Source organism: Vicugna pacos, chromosome 6 (genome assembly GCF_048564905.1).
Source record: "Vicugna pacos chromosome 6, VicPac4, whole genome shotgun sequence".
NCBI lineage: Eukaryota > Metazoa > Chordata > Mammalia > Artiodactyla > Camelidae > Vicugna > Vicugna pacos.
Window position 1 is genome coordinate 33,338,635 of NC_132992.1, and position 15,174 is coordinate 33,353,808.

The 15,174-nt window shown below is 51.6% G+C and overlaps 2 protein-coding genes and 1 long non-coding RNA gene across 4 annotated transcripts; 1 reads left to right on the plus strand and 2 right to left on the minus strand.

The window, feature by feature from the left end:
• Nucleotides 1–191: 191 nt before the first annotated feature.
• Nucleotides 192–1,794, minus strand: LOC140696862 (uncharacterized). The gene is made up of 2 exons (XR_012073447.1): nt 1,541–1,794; nt 192–1,340 (listed from the first exon to the last, which is right to left on the minus strand). It is a non-coding gene; the product is annotated as an uncharacterized lncRNA (long non-coding RNA).
• A 24-nt stretch (nt 1,795–1,818) lies between these two features.
• On the plus strand, nt 1,819–4,392 carry THTPA (thiamine triphosphatase). Of its 2 annotated transcripts, none has more exons than XM_072962851.1 (4): nt 1,819–2,134; nt 2,275–2,425; nt 2,517–2,813; nt 4,186–4,392. In XM_072962851.1, the coding sequence occupies exons 3-4, from the start codon at nt 2,522–2,524 to the stop codon at nt 4,329–4,331; spliced, it is 438 nt and encodes a 145-aa protein (XP_072818952.1). In that variant the 5' UTR covers nt 1,819–2,134; nt 2,275–2,425; nt 2,517–2,521; the 3' UTR covers nt 4,332–4,392. The 2 variants fall into 2 exon arrangements, with proteins under 2 accessions (XP_072818952.1, XP_015105869.2); XM_015250383.3 differs by having other exon boundaries at nt 1,835–2,134; nt 2,517–3,068.
• Nucleotides 4,393–4,996: 604 nt separating this feature from the next.
• Nucleotides 4,997–15,118, minus strand: AP1G2 (adaptor related protein complex 1 subunit gamma 2). Its single transcript, XM_006217251.4, has 22 exons — nt 15,032–15,118; nt 14,402–14,606; nt 13,875–13,999; nt 13,590–13,731; nt 13,366–13,462; nt 13,090–13,166; nt 12,877–12,972; nt 12,369–12,449; nt 11,987–12,085; nt 11,751–11,806; nt 11,489–11,602; nt 11,190–11,330; nt 11,051–11,105; nt 10,848–10,970; nt 7,781–7,870; nt 7,564–7,691; nt 7,193–7,297; nt 6,758–6,881; nt 6,544–6,679; nt 5,704–5,867; nt 5,391–5,489; nt 4,997–5,303 (listed from the first exon to the last, which is right to left on the minus strand). Exons 2-22 carry the CDS (start codon nt 14,603–14,605, stop codon nt 5,202–5,204), a joined length of 2,358 nt encoding a protein of 785 aa, XP_006217313.1. The 5' UTR covers nt 14,606; nt 15,032–15,118; the 3' UTR covers nt 4,997–5,201.
• Nucleotides 15,119–15,174: the final 56 nt, after the last annotated feature.

The window sequence follows — 15,174 nt, forward strand, 5'->3', positions numbered from 1 at the left end:
AGCAATTACTCTGATCTCTAGGAGCTTCTGTTTCTTCCACGTGGTTATATAGTCCCCAGAGTTGGGTGGGGGGTGGGGGAGGTTCTAGTTCCCCATCCTTATCTTCAGTTTATCAGCTCACAAGCCCTCCTGTAATCTAATAACAGTAATTGCTAAAATTTATAGAGTATATAGGGACAGTTCCAAGCACGTTTACATATATTAACTTATTTAATCCTCACAACTATTTTACAGTCCCATTTTACAGCTGAGGAAACCAGGGCACAAACAAGTTAATTAACTGGCCTAAAGTCACACAGCCAATAAATGACCATGCCAGGATTCAAACCTTGATGGTCTGACTCCAGAGCCCACATTAGACTGCTTCTCTTAAAAGAAAAAAAAAAGAAAAAAATCCTGTAGTTCACAGGAAAAAAGGAAAAAAACCCAAACATTTTAAAATTTACGATGGGACAGTTTGTCATGGAATCCTCACTTAACTGTGAAGCAGTCCACGTTTTACCAAAGAGAAAACAGAGATTCACGGAGGTGGAGTAGCTTGCCCAATGCCAAACATCAACCAAGTAAAAATGAGAGTCAACTCCAGGTCAGTCTAGCTTTGGAGTCTGGTCTTTCCTTGTACTTAAACTGCTGCCTCTGCCCCACCGAATTGGACCTTTTAACTCAGGGAAGAGATTGTCTTTTTCCCTTAGGCAACAAAACTGAAAAGCAAAGGGCAGATGAAAAGCACGCGAGTGAAAGGAGTTAGGGGCTGGTTTCCCTCTCCTCCCTGCCTATTGGTGCCTGTCATGAGATGGGGGTGGGGGGAAGCATGCAGCCAAGAGATCCAAGTTCAAGATGCCATGTCTGTAAACCAGTGTCCTCTCCACAGTACTTCCTACAGGTCACCTGTTTCCAGACACATACCCGGGAGAGGACAGGCGTTGAGAACTGAGCAATTTGCATCCATAAAAGGAGGGAGCCCAGCAGTTGACAAGAGCCACTGCTCTTCAGCAAGCTACCTTACCAAAAGGGGTAGATTTACAGTTGACGCCATCTAGGTAATCATAGTCCTTGGAGAGAGTAAAGAGGAGTTTTCTTTATTTTGTTTCCAAAAAAAAGGATCATTCTCATGTCTTCCTGTATTTTAAATGAACACGAATATTTCTATTCCTGATAAAGCCTGCACAGAGGCCACTGGAAACTCAGTGACAAACGCCTCAGTCTGGCACTCAAGGCCTTTTCCAACTTGCTCCTCAACTGTATTTCAAGCTTCATCTCTTTTCTCTTACACACTCTCAGGTGCTCTCCAGCTTCTGGTCCTTTGCTCATGCTGTTCCTGTCTCCATCTGGGTCTCCAACTGTTGAAATCCCATCATGTCTTTAGTTTCCATCCAAAATATCACTTTCTTCTGACAGAAAGTCTCCCATCCATCCTTACCCTTAACATTCATGGGGATGTATTAAATCCCCTCTAAAACTTCAGAGTAGCTAAACTGGTCTCAGTTTTCCTTCTCTTTCTTTTTTTTCCTCCAGCCCATTGCCATCAGCCTGCACTTACTGAGCCACCGTAATAGTCAAAAAAAATCTGCTGGACAGTGTCTGAGTGAGTGGCTTGTATTCCAGGCCCATCTTCCTACGCATTAAGGGGGTTGGAGATAGGACTGGGGTCTCAGTTCCTTTTCCATCCGCCCCAGCTCAACTTTAGAAGTCCCGCCGGCGTTAATCACAGCTTTCCTGTCACCATAGCGACGGGTGGGGCGAGAAAGCAAAGCTTCCCTTTGGAACTACATCTCCCATCATGCACCCGGAGCCCCCAGGGTGCCGGGCTTAGCCTGCGGCCTGAGACCCGGGCCGCCCACCAGGAGCCGGGAGGGTTGGGGATGAGGAGCAAATCACAGCGGGGCGGCCTCGTTCCAGGTCCACCGCGGAGGTCGCAGCCCCCCATAACCTAGCAGGTCTCTCAGGCGCCGGCCTGTCCTCGACACTGCCACATCGGGCCTAACATGGCCGCTCGTGCTGGGTCCTCCTGGATGCACAGAGAGCCGGACCGAGGTCCGGGCCAGGGACATCTCCCGGCATTCCTCGCGGGCGTGGCTTGGGTTCCTTCCCCGTTCTCCAGGTCCCGCGAGAGGGAGACCCTTGGTTCTTTGAGGTGAGACCCGAAGTTCCGCGGGCCTGGGCTATGGGGGGCCGGGCGGGGTTGTCCCTGACAGTGATCCACCGGCCTCCCGGGGTAGCAGGGTATTGAGGGGGCGCGTTGAAGGGACATCTGCTACACGGCTTGCTTTCTAGGAAGTCCTTTGGATTCAGGACATCAGCAGCACTGGAAGGAGTCTAACTGGAGACCCGTCACTGTTGTTGAGCTTCAAAACATCAGAGACAGACGGGCCATCCATCACAGAGGCAGGAAGAAAGGGCCCCCAACAGAGAGCACTGTGACTGTGTACGCCTCTTAAGTTCTTCTGGTGTGGGCGCGGGGGCGGGAAGGGTGTCTTTGGGAGCTCAGCCAATGTTTGTTGATTGACTGATTGCAGGGAGCATGGCCCAGGGCCTGATTGAAGTGGAGCGAAAGTTCATTCCCGGGCCTGGCACAGAGGAGCGGCTGCAGGAGTTGGGGGCCGTCCTGGAGCACCGGGTCACTTTCCGAGACAGCTACTATGACACCCCTGAGCTGAGCCTCATGCGGGCTGACCACTGGCTGCGGCAGCGAGAGGGTAGTGGATGGGAGTTCAAATGTCCCGGAGCAACAAGTGTCTCCGGCCCCCACACTGAGTACATGGAACTCACAGCTGAGCCTGCAATTGTGGCCCAACTCTGTGAGGTGCTGGGAGGTGAGGTCCTAGGGGCTGGAGGTGTGGCTGCTGCTCTGGGCCCGCTGGGGCTGCAAGAAGTAGCTAGTTTTGTGACTAAGCGGAGTGCCTGGAAACTGGTGCTATCTGGAGCTGATGAAGAGGAGCCACCGCTCAGGGTGGACCTGGATACAGCTGACTTTGGCTACGCTGTGGGTGAGGTAGAGGCCCTGGTGCACAAAGAGGCTGAAGTCCCAACCGCCCTAAGGAAGATCCACAGCCTCAGCAGCATGCTCGGTGAGGGACACAGGCCCTTCTGTGCTTCCCTTGTTCCTCTTCTGGACGTACCCACTGGACCAGTTGGTGGGGAGGGTCTTGAGTCTATTTCTGTAAGGGGAATTATTTTTAGCAATTTTCTAGAGGACTCAGTTTGCTTAGGGCTCAGTCAAATCTGGTTTCCTCTTTTGCAATAGCTGTCTAACCTGGATTGAACCCTTCCATGTGTCCCTAATCTACCCCAGTCATTTAGTTCTTAAACCTCTAACCACTCCAGATGTCCTTCAGTTCCATTTGTCAGCTCTCTCTTCAATCTTTCCCTCCATCCATCCTTCCCCTCAACTCCTGTCCTCTCATTTTCACAACCAAATCCTCATTTAATTTGTCCTGTTGGCCTGAGTAAAGGGCAAGAATGTTTTGTTTATATGGTAGACAGTGGGACAGGTGTTGGCAGATATGATTTTCTGTTTCCAGACTTAGCTCCCTTGTAGACAGTTCATCCACACGAGTGTAGGGCTGTGCATCCTTACATCCCTGGAATGCTGTTCTTGCCTCCTCAGCAGACATACAGCCAGCTCCTTGCTATCTGCCCAGCATGCTGCCAGGCACTAGCAGTCAGACACTGGCTTATCGTGACTCCACGCCACAGAGGCTAGAATTCTCTGTGAATCCCACCCCATGGCTGTAGCTGCTTCTTTCTCTTCTTTCTACAGTCCCTTGGTGTCTCTCTCTTTGTGCATCTCTGCATGCGCTTCATTACCAAGCTAATGAGCTTTGGCCTGCCTTGATGGGCTTTAATCTCTCGACTGGGGGGCAGGAGAAGTCACTCACTGAAATGAGTCGCTGTTGAGGCACCTTCTGTCTTCATGGTGCCCCAGTACCTCTCCACCACTTCTCCGCGCTGGAGGAGAAGCGCAGGCTTGGCTTCCGTGGTCCATTCCTGCTTGAAGTGGCCCTTTTAGTCCCCACTTGCCCAGGCCAGTCGGGGAGTGGGCTGGTGGGTAAGAGAAGCTGGTTGGATGGCATTCAGAATCCCAGTGCTGCCTTGGAAACAACTTTGGGGTCCAGCTGCATGGGCAGGGAAAGTCAAAGCATTTGTGGCTGTCTGGTTCTCGCCTCACTCTCCTTTTGCCTTTAGGTGTACCAGCACAGGAGACTGCACCTGCCAAGCTGATTGTGTACCTACAGCGCTTCCGGCCTCAGGACTATCAGCGCCTGCTCGAAGTGTATGGCTCCAGAGAGAAGCCACAGGGGACTAAAGATCCGGACATGAGACTGGGCTAGGGTGTCACTTCCTCAGTGGGGACGAGAGCTCTGGGTCTAATGAAGGTCCTTCCTGGGCTCACTGTGCTTCTTCTCTGGCTTCCCTTCCCACAGTGACGCCCTTCTCCAGCTCCGCCTGTTCCTTCACCCTACCCTCAGCTGTCCTTCCTGGAGCCCTCCTTAGCTGCCTCCTCTCCCTCATCCGTCAGATGCAATCTGTGGGCCGCCCCTCTCCCCTGGCCGCTAAGCAGCCTCCATTGATTTCCGCTCGTGTTTATAGGATTTCCACTTAGCCGTGATCAGTAGTTAAGCACAGGAAAATCCCTTGCCACCCCCCCTCCCTTGGTCGATGCCATTGATTCTGCCAGCGGCTCCTAAACCGCCTTACAGCTGAGTTAGAGACGAGGCGAGGCAGCAGGGATTTCCCTGCCCCAGGGTTGGGGGAATAGCAGCAGGTTGGGGAAATGGGTGGGAATCTCTGTTAGAAATCTAGGAGTTCTGGTTTGATGTTGCCACTGTGCCCTGCTCTGGCCCAGAGGGTACAGTGTCTCCTCTGGAAATCTGGGGGCAGACTGGCTCCCCAGCCCGGAGAGCAGTAAAAAAGAAAACCCTCATGGCAAGGTACATACTTCCTGTGTAAGCAGGCTTTCCCCTGGCTGTTAGTCACGTACGTTTTCTACCTCAAATATGGCTTTCCCCCCTATAGCTTTATTGGGACTTTGTTGGGATTTCATTATTTGTGGGGTTAGGGGGCAGCCCCCAGTTTTTGCAGTGGCAAGCACAGGACCAGAGCGCCACCTGCTGGTCACCCTCCAGCACTGGCTCCAAGTAGTTGGGGGCCCCCGGGGTTTGGGGACACAGGAGGATTTCAGGTTGTGAGTGGAAGATGAGTTACTGCCACGTCTCCACAGGCAAGTTGTTCACCTCAAAGATTTCCTGCACCGACTGGCCAAAGTGGTTGTAAGTGAGGCGCAGCTTCAGCCGCAAGGGGGCCTACAAATAGGAGAGCGGAGACCAGGGTCAGCACCGATGACTCCGCCCTTCCCTGGGTCTTAGGCTCAAGGGGCTCCTGCAGCTCACCTTATTAGGATTTAGGATTCTGAGGAGCTGGGTCATCGGAAGGCCACCCTGAGCTGGAACTGTGTCTCCACTGGGGGCCTGTAGCTGCAGCTGGAAACTCTGAACAGAGGTTGGACAGAGCATAGTAAGGCAGGCTGGGCTCAGGCAACCCTTCCACACCCAAAAGTTTTAGAGCCACTTCCCATAACTCCCTAAGTGCCCGCCTCTGCACATCACTCCCTTCTCATCTCCTCTCCCCCACCCACCTCCTCCATGTAGTGGCTTTTTCTCCTGGAGTACCCAGGCCATCTCTGAATCCTGGTCTTCTACAAACCTTGGGCACAGCAGCCTGGCAGATGAAGTGGGTGACATCACCCCCTGAGTCGTTGGTCGCAGTGACAGTGATCAACAGCAAAGTAGGAGTCTCAGGGGGTCGAACGAAAGACAGATTCAGCTGCAGTCCTTTGCGCTCAAACACTCTGAGATTTGGGATGGGAGCTAGAGTTGGGGAAGAGAATTAGCTCAGTGTGTAGGCTGAAGAGAATGAGTTTATTCACTCGTTCAGTAAAAATTAAATGAGCACCCACTGGGTGCAGGGCACTGGAGATGTTAGTGAGAGTGGACAAGAAGTTGAGGTCCCTGCTGGGGCTTACAGTCTAGTTGGGGGAGCGAAGCAATACACCAGAAAACAAGATAACCAGGGACTGTAATTGGTGCTTGGAAGGAAATAAACTATTGTCAGAATAACTGGGAGCAACTAACTTAAACAGGAGTGGTGGGGGAAGGCAGCCAACATTTCTGCTGAGACCTGAAGAGAAAATGAGCCAGTTGTCTGATGTGCTGGGGAAAGAACTTTCCACGTGAAAAGAATATGAACACCAAGGGCCTGAGGAGTTGGGAGGGGCCAGTGGAGCAGGTAGTGAGAGAGCACATGAGGTGGGCAGGGAGGAAGCAGGGCCAGAAGCCAGGAAAGAAGTATGGAACAAAGCAAGATACTGAAGGGTGTCCAGGAGGAGACTGGCATGATCTAATGAACCCTTGTACTAAGACAGGGATGTGATGGGGACACATAGCAGGAAAGATTGTACCCAAACCTCAGTCCTTGGCTTAGAAAGGGAAGCAGCCCATTTCCACCACCCCTTCTTTAAGATGTCTCCCCTTTGCTGAGGCTTACCAGCGGGTGGGGGAGCACAGGGAAGGTCAAGGAGGTGTATTAAAGCGCCTCCTGGGGTGGGGTCCAGAGGGGGAGGGTGCTGAGCATCCCCAGAAGGGCCATCCAGGAGATCTAACAGATCCAAGAGCTTTGAGGCCTGGGGGAAAGGGCAGAAGGGTCAGGGTTGGGTGTGGAAGCTGGACCATGCTCGTCCCTGGGGCTCCTGCCTCCTCACCTGGGGCTCTGTGGGGACAGGAGCTGCTTCCAAAAGCCGGGCTGCTGCTTTGCTTTCCTTTGCTTCCTCATCACCCTGAGGACCACCTCGCTCCACAAGAGGCATCTTTTCTAGGATGGCAGCCCTGAGAGGACAGAAAACAGGTGTCACCCTCTGGGGAGACCCTGGGCTTTTCAGAAGAGGTGTGAGGGAAGAGGGGCAAGAACATGGAGGGTCAGAAGTGCCCCTCCGATTTCCTAGGATGGCACACTGTTGCTGGATTTCAGACAAACAAGGAGGGTGGGAAGCCTACTTAGCTTCAATGAACTGTGGGTGGGAGGCTCTGACTGTGGATGAGGAAGGACACAGGTGAGGATGAGGCTCTCGGCCCCAGAAAGGGACACTGGGGAATGGGCAAGGGTTTGGGTCCCCACCGTGGCAGAGTGGCGCTCGCACCTCATGTGGTCGTACTTCCGGAAGAGAGTGTTGTACTCCACCGCCCGCTGCTGCAGCTCCACGTCCTGGCAGCTCCCGTAGATGGACACCACCTGGCGGATGCGGCTGGGCCACAGGGAGCCATGTGAGTGGGGACGGCAGTCTGCCCGGCCCTTCACCTCCAGGATGCGGCAGAGAAGGAAGGGTCCCCACAGGGCAGGAAGATACCCACAATACTTGTCTCAAAAAGAAGAACCTAAAGACTTGGGAAGTAGGCTGGGGTGGGCGGGCAATCGAACTGTGGGCCCAGAGAGGTCAGAAACTGGAAGGGGCATCTCTCACTGGACGCACCAAGAAGAGGCTCTGTGGGAGGGGCTGGGACCCATTCTCACTTGTTGTCCCCATGCAGCCGGGTGCTGAGCTTCATGAGGGCCGTGAGGGCGTATCCTCGGGTGGCCGGCAGGGACATATGGGACTGCAGCACCCTTTCCAGCAGTGCCAACACCTCCTCTTCCTCCACCTTCCGGGGGCACACAAGGAGTGACCTTGGGGCCAGCCCTGCCTCCCCTGACCTGACCCTCCTCAGTGGACTCCCAAAGCAGGACCCACCTGAAGGGGCTCCGTTTCCTCACAGCTCCCCTCCAGCAGGAGGTCCCCGTATTCCCCGATGCACCAGGCTGCCACCTGCACCAGCGGTTGCTGCAAGGGATGAGAAACATGCAGGGCCAGAGTCTGGGTACCCTCCTCTCTTCCAGATCCTGTGACATCCCTTTAGGCAGTGCAGAGATGATGGGGTTTGGAAGGGTGGGGAGAGGGAAGGGCCTTGCCACAGGGAGCAGTTATAAGAGCAGTTTTGTTAATTTGCTCGTGGCTCTGTCCTGGCTCTTGGGCTTCCTCTGCCCTCTGGTGGCCAAACATCAGAACTACATGGCCTAGGATGGACCTAGACATTATCTTAGTGAGGTCGCTCAGAGAAAGACAGATACTATATGGTATCACTTATACGTGGAATCTAAAAAATGATACTAATGAGTCTATACACAAAACAGAAATAGAAGCAGAGACTTAGAAAACAACCTTATGGTTACAACAGGGGGAAGAGTGAGAGGGATAAATTAGGAGTATCAGATTAACAGATAAACTTTACATAAAAAAGATAAGCAACAAGAATTTACTGTAGAGCACAGGGAACTATATTCAATATTTTGTAATAACCTATAATGGAAACTGATCTGAAAAAAATAACTGAATCACTTTGCTATATACCTGAAACTAACACAGTATTATAAATCAACTATATTTCAACTTAAAAAAAACACTAGAATAAAATTCAGAAAGTAACGCAAAGAAGTTCAAAATTATACAAATAGCTCATATACCTTAATACCAAAAAACAGGCAACCCAATCAAAAAATGGGCAGAAGACTAAATAGACATCTCTCTGAAGAAGACATACAGATGGCCAACAAACACATGAAAAGATGCTCAACATCACTAATTCTTAGGGAAATGCAAATCAAAACTACAATGAGATATCATCTCACACAAGCCAGAATGGCCATCATTAAAAAGACTACAAATGATAAGCGCTGGAGAGGGTGTGGAGAAAAGGAACCCTTCTACACTGTTGGTGGGAATGTAAATTGGTGCAGCCACTATGGAGGACAGTATGGCAGCTCCTTAAAAAAATAAAAATAGACTTACTTTATGATCCAGCAATCCCACTCCTGGGCATATACCCGAAAAAAATTAATAATTTAAAAAGACACATGCACCCCAATGTTCATAGTAGCACTATTTACAATAGCCAAAACATGGAAACAACCAAAATATTCATCAACAGTTGACTGGATAAAGAAGTGATATATACATACATACATACATATATATATATATATATATATACACACACACACACACACACACATACATACATACACAATGGAATGTAAGTGAAGTAAGCAAGAAAGAGAAAGAAAAATACCATATATCATTCATATGTGGAATCTAAAAAAAACAACAACAGACAAATGAACTTATTTACAAAACAGAAACAGAAACAGACTCAGACATAGAAAAGAAACTTACGGTTATCAGCGGGGAAGAGGGTGGGAAGGGATAAATTGGGAGTTTGAGATTTGCAGATACTGACTGGTATATATAAAATAGATAAACAAGGTTATACTGTATAGCACAGGGAACTATATTTGATATCTTGTAGTAGCTTACAGTGAAAAAGAATATGAAAATGAATATATGTATATTCATGTATGACCAACGCATTGTGTTGTACACCAGAAATTGACACAACATTGTAAACTGACTATACTTTAATGAAAAAACAAAAAGAAAAGAATAAAATAATGCCATTTGCAGCAACATGGATGGACCTGGGGATCATCATTCTAAGTGAAGAAAGCCAGAAAGAGAAAGAAAAATGCCATATGATATCGCTTATATGTGGAATCTAAAAAAAAAGACACAAATGAACTACTTATTTATAACTTGGATGATTGATTTTCTGAATATGTATAAGCATATCTGACTGTCCTTTATGATTGGATTACTTCATTCTGTTGATTCTTACTTTGTCGGTTGGCTTTATTCCCTTGATAACTATGTAAGTTTAAAAAGCTAAAGCTCTAACAACATTGTAAAATGACTATTACTCAATAAAAAAAGTTAAAAAAAAAATAAAAAGCTATGAATTACCAAAAAAAAAAAAAGGCTAAAGCTCTAACCTGTTCTTAGAAACAATCAACAGTACACATATGAAAATTTTAAAATGAAAAAGAAAGAAAGAAAAAAAGAATAAATATACACACAAAAAATGTCTGGAAGGCTGTACCCTACAATGTTTACAGGGTTATCTTTGGGTGGTGGTGGTGGAATTGTAGGTAGTTTTATTTTACTTTTTTGGTGTATTTGCTTTCCTGTATTTTTGCATTTTTCTATAATAAATATATAATATTTTACTGTAATAAAAAACAAAAGTAAGCTAAAAAAATGCCAAAAAAGAGTATGAAAAAGAATATATACGTATGTATAACTGAATCACTATGCTATACACCAGAAATTAAGACATTGTAAACCAACTATACTCCAATAAAAAAAAATGAAAAAAAATTTTTTAAGCTGAAAAAAAAAAGTAAGGCAAAAAAAAAAAAAACAACAACCCAAAACAAAACCACATGGCCTAACCACAAGAGGCGCAGTGAGGATGGAGAAGTGAGGGGGTCCCTCCGTTGAGGAAGGGTGGGTGGTTCCTGCTCACCCTACTTAAGTAATATGGAAAGGGGGCTATAGATACTGGCTGGCATCTGTGAATTCACTCAGCATTCAAGGTAATAATAAAACCTAATACAAGCAGAAAGAGCTTTTGTCTATCTTATGTGATCAAGACAGCTCTGGGAGGTAGGCAGAGCAGAATGCTGAGTACACCTAGTATGAAGAAAGTTAAGTGAGTCATCTGTGGTTGCACAGACAGCAGGTATCAGTGCCAGACAGAAGTCCAGAAGTTCTAACTACAAACAGGACTCTGTCCTGAGTCTCTCCTCCACTAAGTAAAGAGCCGTGACCCTGAGAGAAAAATAGTTGGGAATCAGGTGTAGGGAACAGGTGGCCCAGGAAGGGCTGGGAGGGTCGGGCAGCCCCAGGCTGGTGGTGGGAGCAGTACCTGGGAGATGTCCTCGGCCAGGGCGCTGTAGAGGCGACGCACAGAGTAGGCGTGGAGCTCCTGGGCGCCCCCGATCAGCTGAGTCAGGTTGGCTACCGCGTCATCCCGTACATAGGTGCCCGCCTGGAGGGGTGAACATGGCCGTGTCAGGGTGGTGAACCCTGCCTGCTCCCACCCAGCTCTCGGCCCAGGCCCTGCCTCACCGTCGTCAGCACACGCAAGATGGTGTCTATGTGCCACCGCTTGGTTGGGGCAAACCTAGGGGACATATGGCTCTTCAGTCCTGGTGCTGACCCTCCTCAGACTCCACCCTCTCTGCCTCCTGGGCACCTGTCCCCGTACCTGTCTGCCGCCAGCAGAATGCCCGAGGCACAGTCAGCTCGTAGATCAGGGGGGCAGGACTCCAGAAAGCCCTGTAACTCTTGTGTCATGGCTCGTACGTTGGCACTGTTCACCAGAGCCAGGCTCAATTCCAGGGCCCGCCTGGCAGGAGAGGCGGGTGCTGATACGAGGTAGCCTGGGTTTCCGCCATGACATGCCTCAGGCCCCCTCTTCCCAAAGCACCTGTCTCCTTAGGCCCCTTTCTCCAGCTGCTCTGAGCTGGTCTGGGTCTTGGCCCCCAGGCCCTTGGCCCTGCTCACCGGCTGAGGGAGGCGTCAGGTTCCCGCAGACATTCCACCACAGTGGGCCGGTGCCGCTGCACAGCGCTGTGGTCCGACTGCACCAGCCGCAGCAAGGATGTCAGCGCTACGTACCTGGCCCAAGGGGGAGAGGCCCTGTCACGCTGCGGCCGTCAGCCCCCTCCCTGCCCCATCCTGCCCTGGGTACAGGAATCAGAGGCAGGTGAACTGGGGGACTCTGGAAGAAGGAGGGCATAGCCCCCCAGACATCTGGGCCTATTACCTAATGTTCCTGTCACTGTTGAGCAGGAAGCGGCCAAGAATGTTGACAGCTAGAACCTACAAGAGGCAGAGCAGAGGCTGGGGACAGTCAGTGGAGGAGCAACCCGCTCATTCAGGACTGGGGACTGCATGGCACAGGGTGACAGGGGTGGGGAGGAGAAACCAATGAACAGGACCTGTCCGTCTCTCTGGGGCTGGTGGGAGGAGCCCCAGGGGGAGGGGCATATGGAATGGTACCCGCAGGCCGGCTGCAGAGCGGATGTCCATGATGGTGAGCACTGTCTCAAACAGGACCGCATTGCCTGCATTTCGGCTGGTATCTGTGTTTGTGGCTACCTGTGTGGGTGGGAGAGAAGATGCAGGGGGTCCGTCCTCTGCTCAGGTCTCTGGAAAGTGTCCACCATGTCATCCCTCAACCATCTAAGTTCCCTGAGGCCCGACTATGTACTAGTGGCTATTGCACTGAGATAGACTGTGTCCCTGTCTTCAGGGAGATCACGGTCTAGGGGGAAATGAAGATGAGATCTTATGGCCACCGCATGGTGAGCGGGCATGTGAGGGATGCCCAGGGCTGGTGGGATCACAGAGCAACACACCTAACAAGCACCCCCACCCCTACCTGGGCCAGCAAGTCATTCATGATCTCACTGCTCTCCTCGTGGTTCCGGCCCAAAATCCGAAGCAAACGAAGTATCTGGACCTGAAATTGGGTTAAAGGCTGAAAGGTGGTGGTGGTGGTGGGATGGTTCTTAGGGTAAGGAGTCACAGAGCAGAGGAGAAAAATCCATCATTGAAAACGTTGTGAGGGGTTCAGCTGATTATCTAGAGACTCCCTGCCCCTCCCCCACCTCCACTGGTCCTTTGGGGCCTGCGAGAGGGGATCAGAGGTGTGTGAGGCCAGGAGATCTGGGGACAGGCTTTTAAAGTAAACTGGTACCAAACTGGATTTTTTGACCTTAGGGCATCCTCCTCCCCATACTGGTTCTGAGATGGCCTGGGAAGTCCGTACCTGCCACCCTCCTGCCCAAGACACCGACTGAGCCAAAGCGTTCCCTGGGAGGTGACCACTGGCCATGGGCTTACTCAGCTTTTTGTTCCAGGGATACGGCAGGAAAGGGTCAGCCCACCTGCAGAAAGGGGTCGCTGACTCCAGAAATGCTGTGTTCTGTGGAGTACGTCGTCGTCACCAGAGTCCGGAGGATCTGCACCAGCTGGGGCACCACCTGGAGGGAGGGCACAGCCCGATCTGGGCCTTCTTCCTAATCCTTTCAACTTTCAGCCCCATCCCAACCCCACTATCCCCCTCTTCCTGTTCCGGGGCCGTCCCTTTATCAGCCCACCTTTCGAAAGTGCTTGAGGGCTGCAGGGCTTCGTTCACAGAGTTCCGTGATCAACGTGATGGTGCCCAGCAGGATGCCTGAGGTAAGGCGGGGTGGAGGGGGGAGGTGAATTGTGGGCCGGGCACAGGAGTCTACTGCGCGCATGCGTGTGTGCACGGCTGCGTGTGCTAGTGCGCACATGCTACCCTTCTCCTAGGAGCTGGCGTTTCCGTCCCGTTTTTCTCTTCTGTCCATAGCCAGAGCTCAGACAGGGGATGAGGAGCCCTGTGACCATACCGTGGTGGCGTTCGTGCAGCAGTTGGGCACAGGGTGGGAGGAAGATGTTGGAGAGCTCAGGGACCTTCCGGATCATGTGTACTGCAGTCAGAACAGCCTGCAAAGGTCAGGGGACTCAGAGGGTGCTGGGGTCGGTCTGCTAGGATGGACCTTCCCAACCTCCACCATGTGGCAGAGAGGGGCAGCTTCTGGAGAGGCAAGTGCCTCAAGTCTTGCCATCTCACCTTCTTGCGCACATAGGGGCTGGGCTGCAGGAGCAGTTTCTCCACTTCATTGGCCAGGTCCCGACACATCTCAGCAGAGCCCATGGTGCTTAGAGTGCACAGGGCCAGACCTTGTACGGCCTGAATCCCCTGGCTCAGGTCACTGCAGAGTTTTGGGTAGTTGGTCAGTCAAGCCTCTGAGAGATCCAGTCCTTCCCAGTACCTACAGCAGGCAACCCCCTGGGATTTCCCAGTTCCCCACTCTCCCATCTCCCTGATTCCAAGTGCTTCCCAGAACCCTCTCACTTCTTGATGCTGTTCGTAATGAGCAGGTGGGCATCCTGCCTCTCATCCAGTAGAAGCATGGCCCCCAGGTAGCCCACCCTCTTGTCTGTGAACCTGGGGGAGGCGATCAGTTTCAGGCACTCCATCTATAGGGAAGGGGGCAGACCAGGAAGGGGCAGGGGTGAAACTGGAGGCACTAACATCCCTTTTCTTTCTTTCTCCTTAACACCAGATTAACCTGTTGGGGCAGCATATCCCATCACCCTCCCTTCAACAAGAGAGGTTTAGGAGATTCAATCAGTGGGTAGTTTCAAGGAAACAGGAGGATGGAAGGAGGGGGAGGTGCCCTGAATGGCGCTGGCCAGAGTGAAGGGTCAGTCCAACTGATGACCAGGTGGTGTAATGGGGAAGGTCTGTGGTGCACTCTGTGAGGACTCAGGAACTTTGTAGAATAAAGAAATCGGGGCACAAACAGGTGAGGGGGTCTGAAACCCTGCCCCACTAGCATGTCTCATCAAACTCAGAAGGGAGGTGTCCCTGCCCAGTACCTGTCCAAAGTGGGCGGGGTAGCCTAACATGTGGACGTAGAGAAGTTTGGCCAGCTGGCAGTGCCTGTGCAGAGGGTCCCCATCGCGGAAGGAGGCCCGGATGTGGGCGCACTCTTTTTGGATCACCTCCCGCTCCTGGGCCTGGGTCTTGGCCTCACGAATCTCCTGGATTAGTTCTCGAAGTTTCAACGATGTTGCCACCATCCTGAGGGGCAGAGCCCGGGAACGGAGACAGCTTTAACCCTCTGGCCGGCAGCCCAGGGTTGCCCTGTACCAAGATCCTGAGGGCTTGGGTCCCACAGCTACCCTAACATTTAGCCTACATTTACATTTCCCCACGTGGGTCTCCAAACTGCGCCACTGCACATCACCAGAGGAGATCCCTACTACGCATGCGTCCCTGCCCCACCCCGGGGGGGGCCCGTTGCTACAGAGCATGCGCCAGAACCCCGCCTATTTATTCACCACCCGGTCGCCTCCACCTGGTTTCCCATCCCTAGTTCAGCCATTCCCTTCCTTTTAGGGCTTTGCGCGATTTCTTCCGCGGAATTCCAACCCCCCTGCCCCCATTCACAACTCGGCGGCCTCATCTTCCCCACAGCAGGACGCCAGCCCTAACGTCTGCCTCACCTGGCTCCAGTCTCAACTCCGCTCCTCTCCCCCCGGCGCTTCCTGGTACAAGCCCCGTCGGGGGTTGGTCCTTGGTCTGGTTCTTCCCTTTCCCCGCCCCCATCACGAGACCCCGCCCCTCCTGGGCCGTCCTGCTGAGCAGT

Bases quoted from the DNA above. Each gene is read 5' to 3' on its own strand.
- THTPA (XM_015250383.3), top strand. From the start codon at position 2,522: ATGGCCCAGGGCCTGATTGAAGTGGAGCGAAAGTTCATTCCCGGGCCT. The intron at 3,069-4,185 runs GTGAGGGACACA...TTTTGCCTTTAG, and splicing joins CAGCCTCAGCAGCATGCTCG to GTGTACCAGCACAGGAGACT.
- AP1G2 (XM_006217251.4), bottom strand. From the start codon at position 14,605: ATGGTGGCAACATCGTTGAAACTTCGAGAACTAATCCAGGAGATTCGT. The intron at 13,463-13,589 runs GTGAGATGGCAA...TGACCTTTGCAG, and splicing joins GCCCCTATGTGCGCAAGAAG to GCTGTTCTGACTGCAGTACA. The intron at 7,871-10,847 runs GTACTGCTCCCA...CATCCCTTGCAG, and splicing joins TGGCCGAGGACATCTCCCAG to CAACCGCTGGTGCAGGTGGC.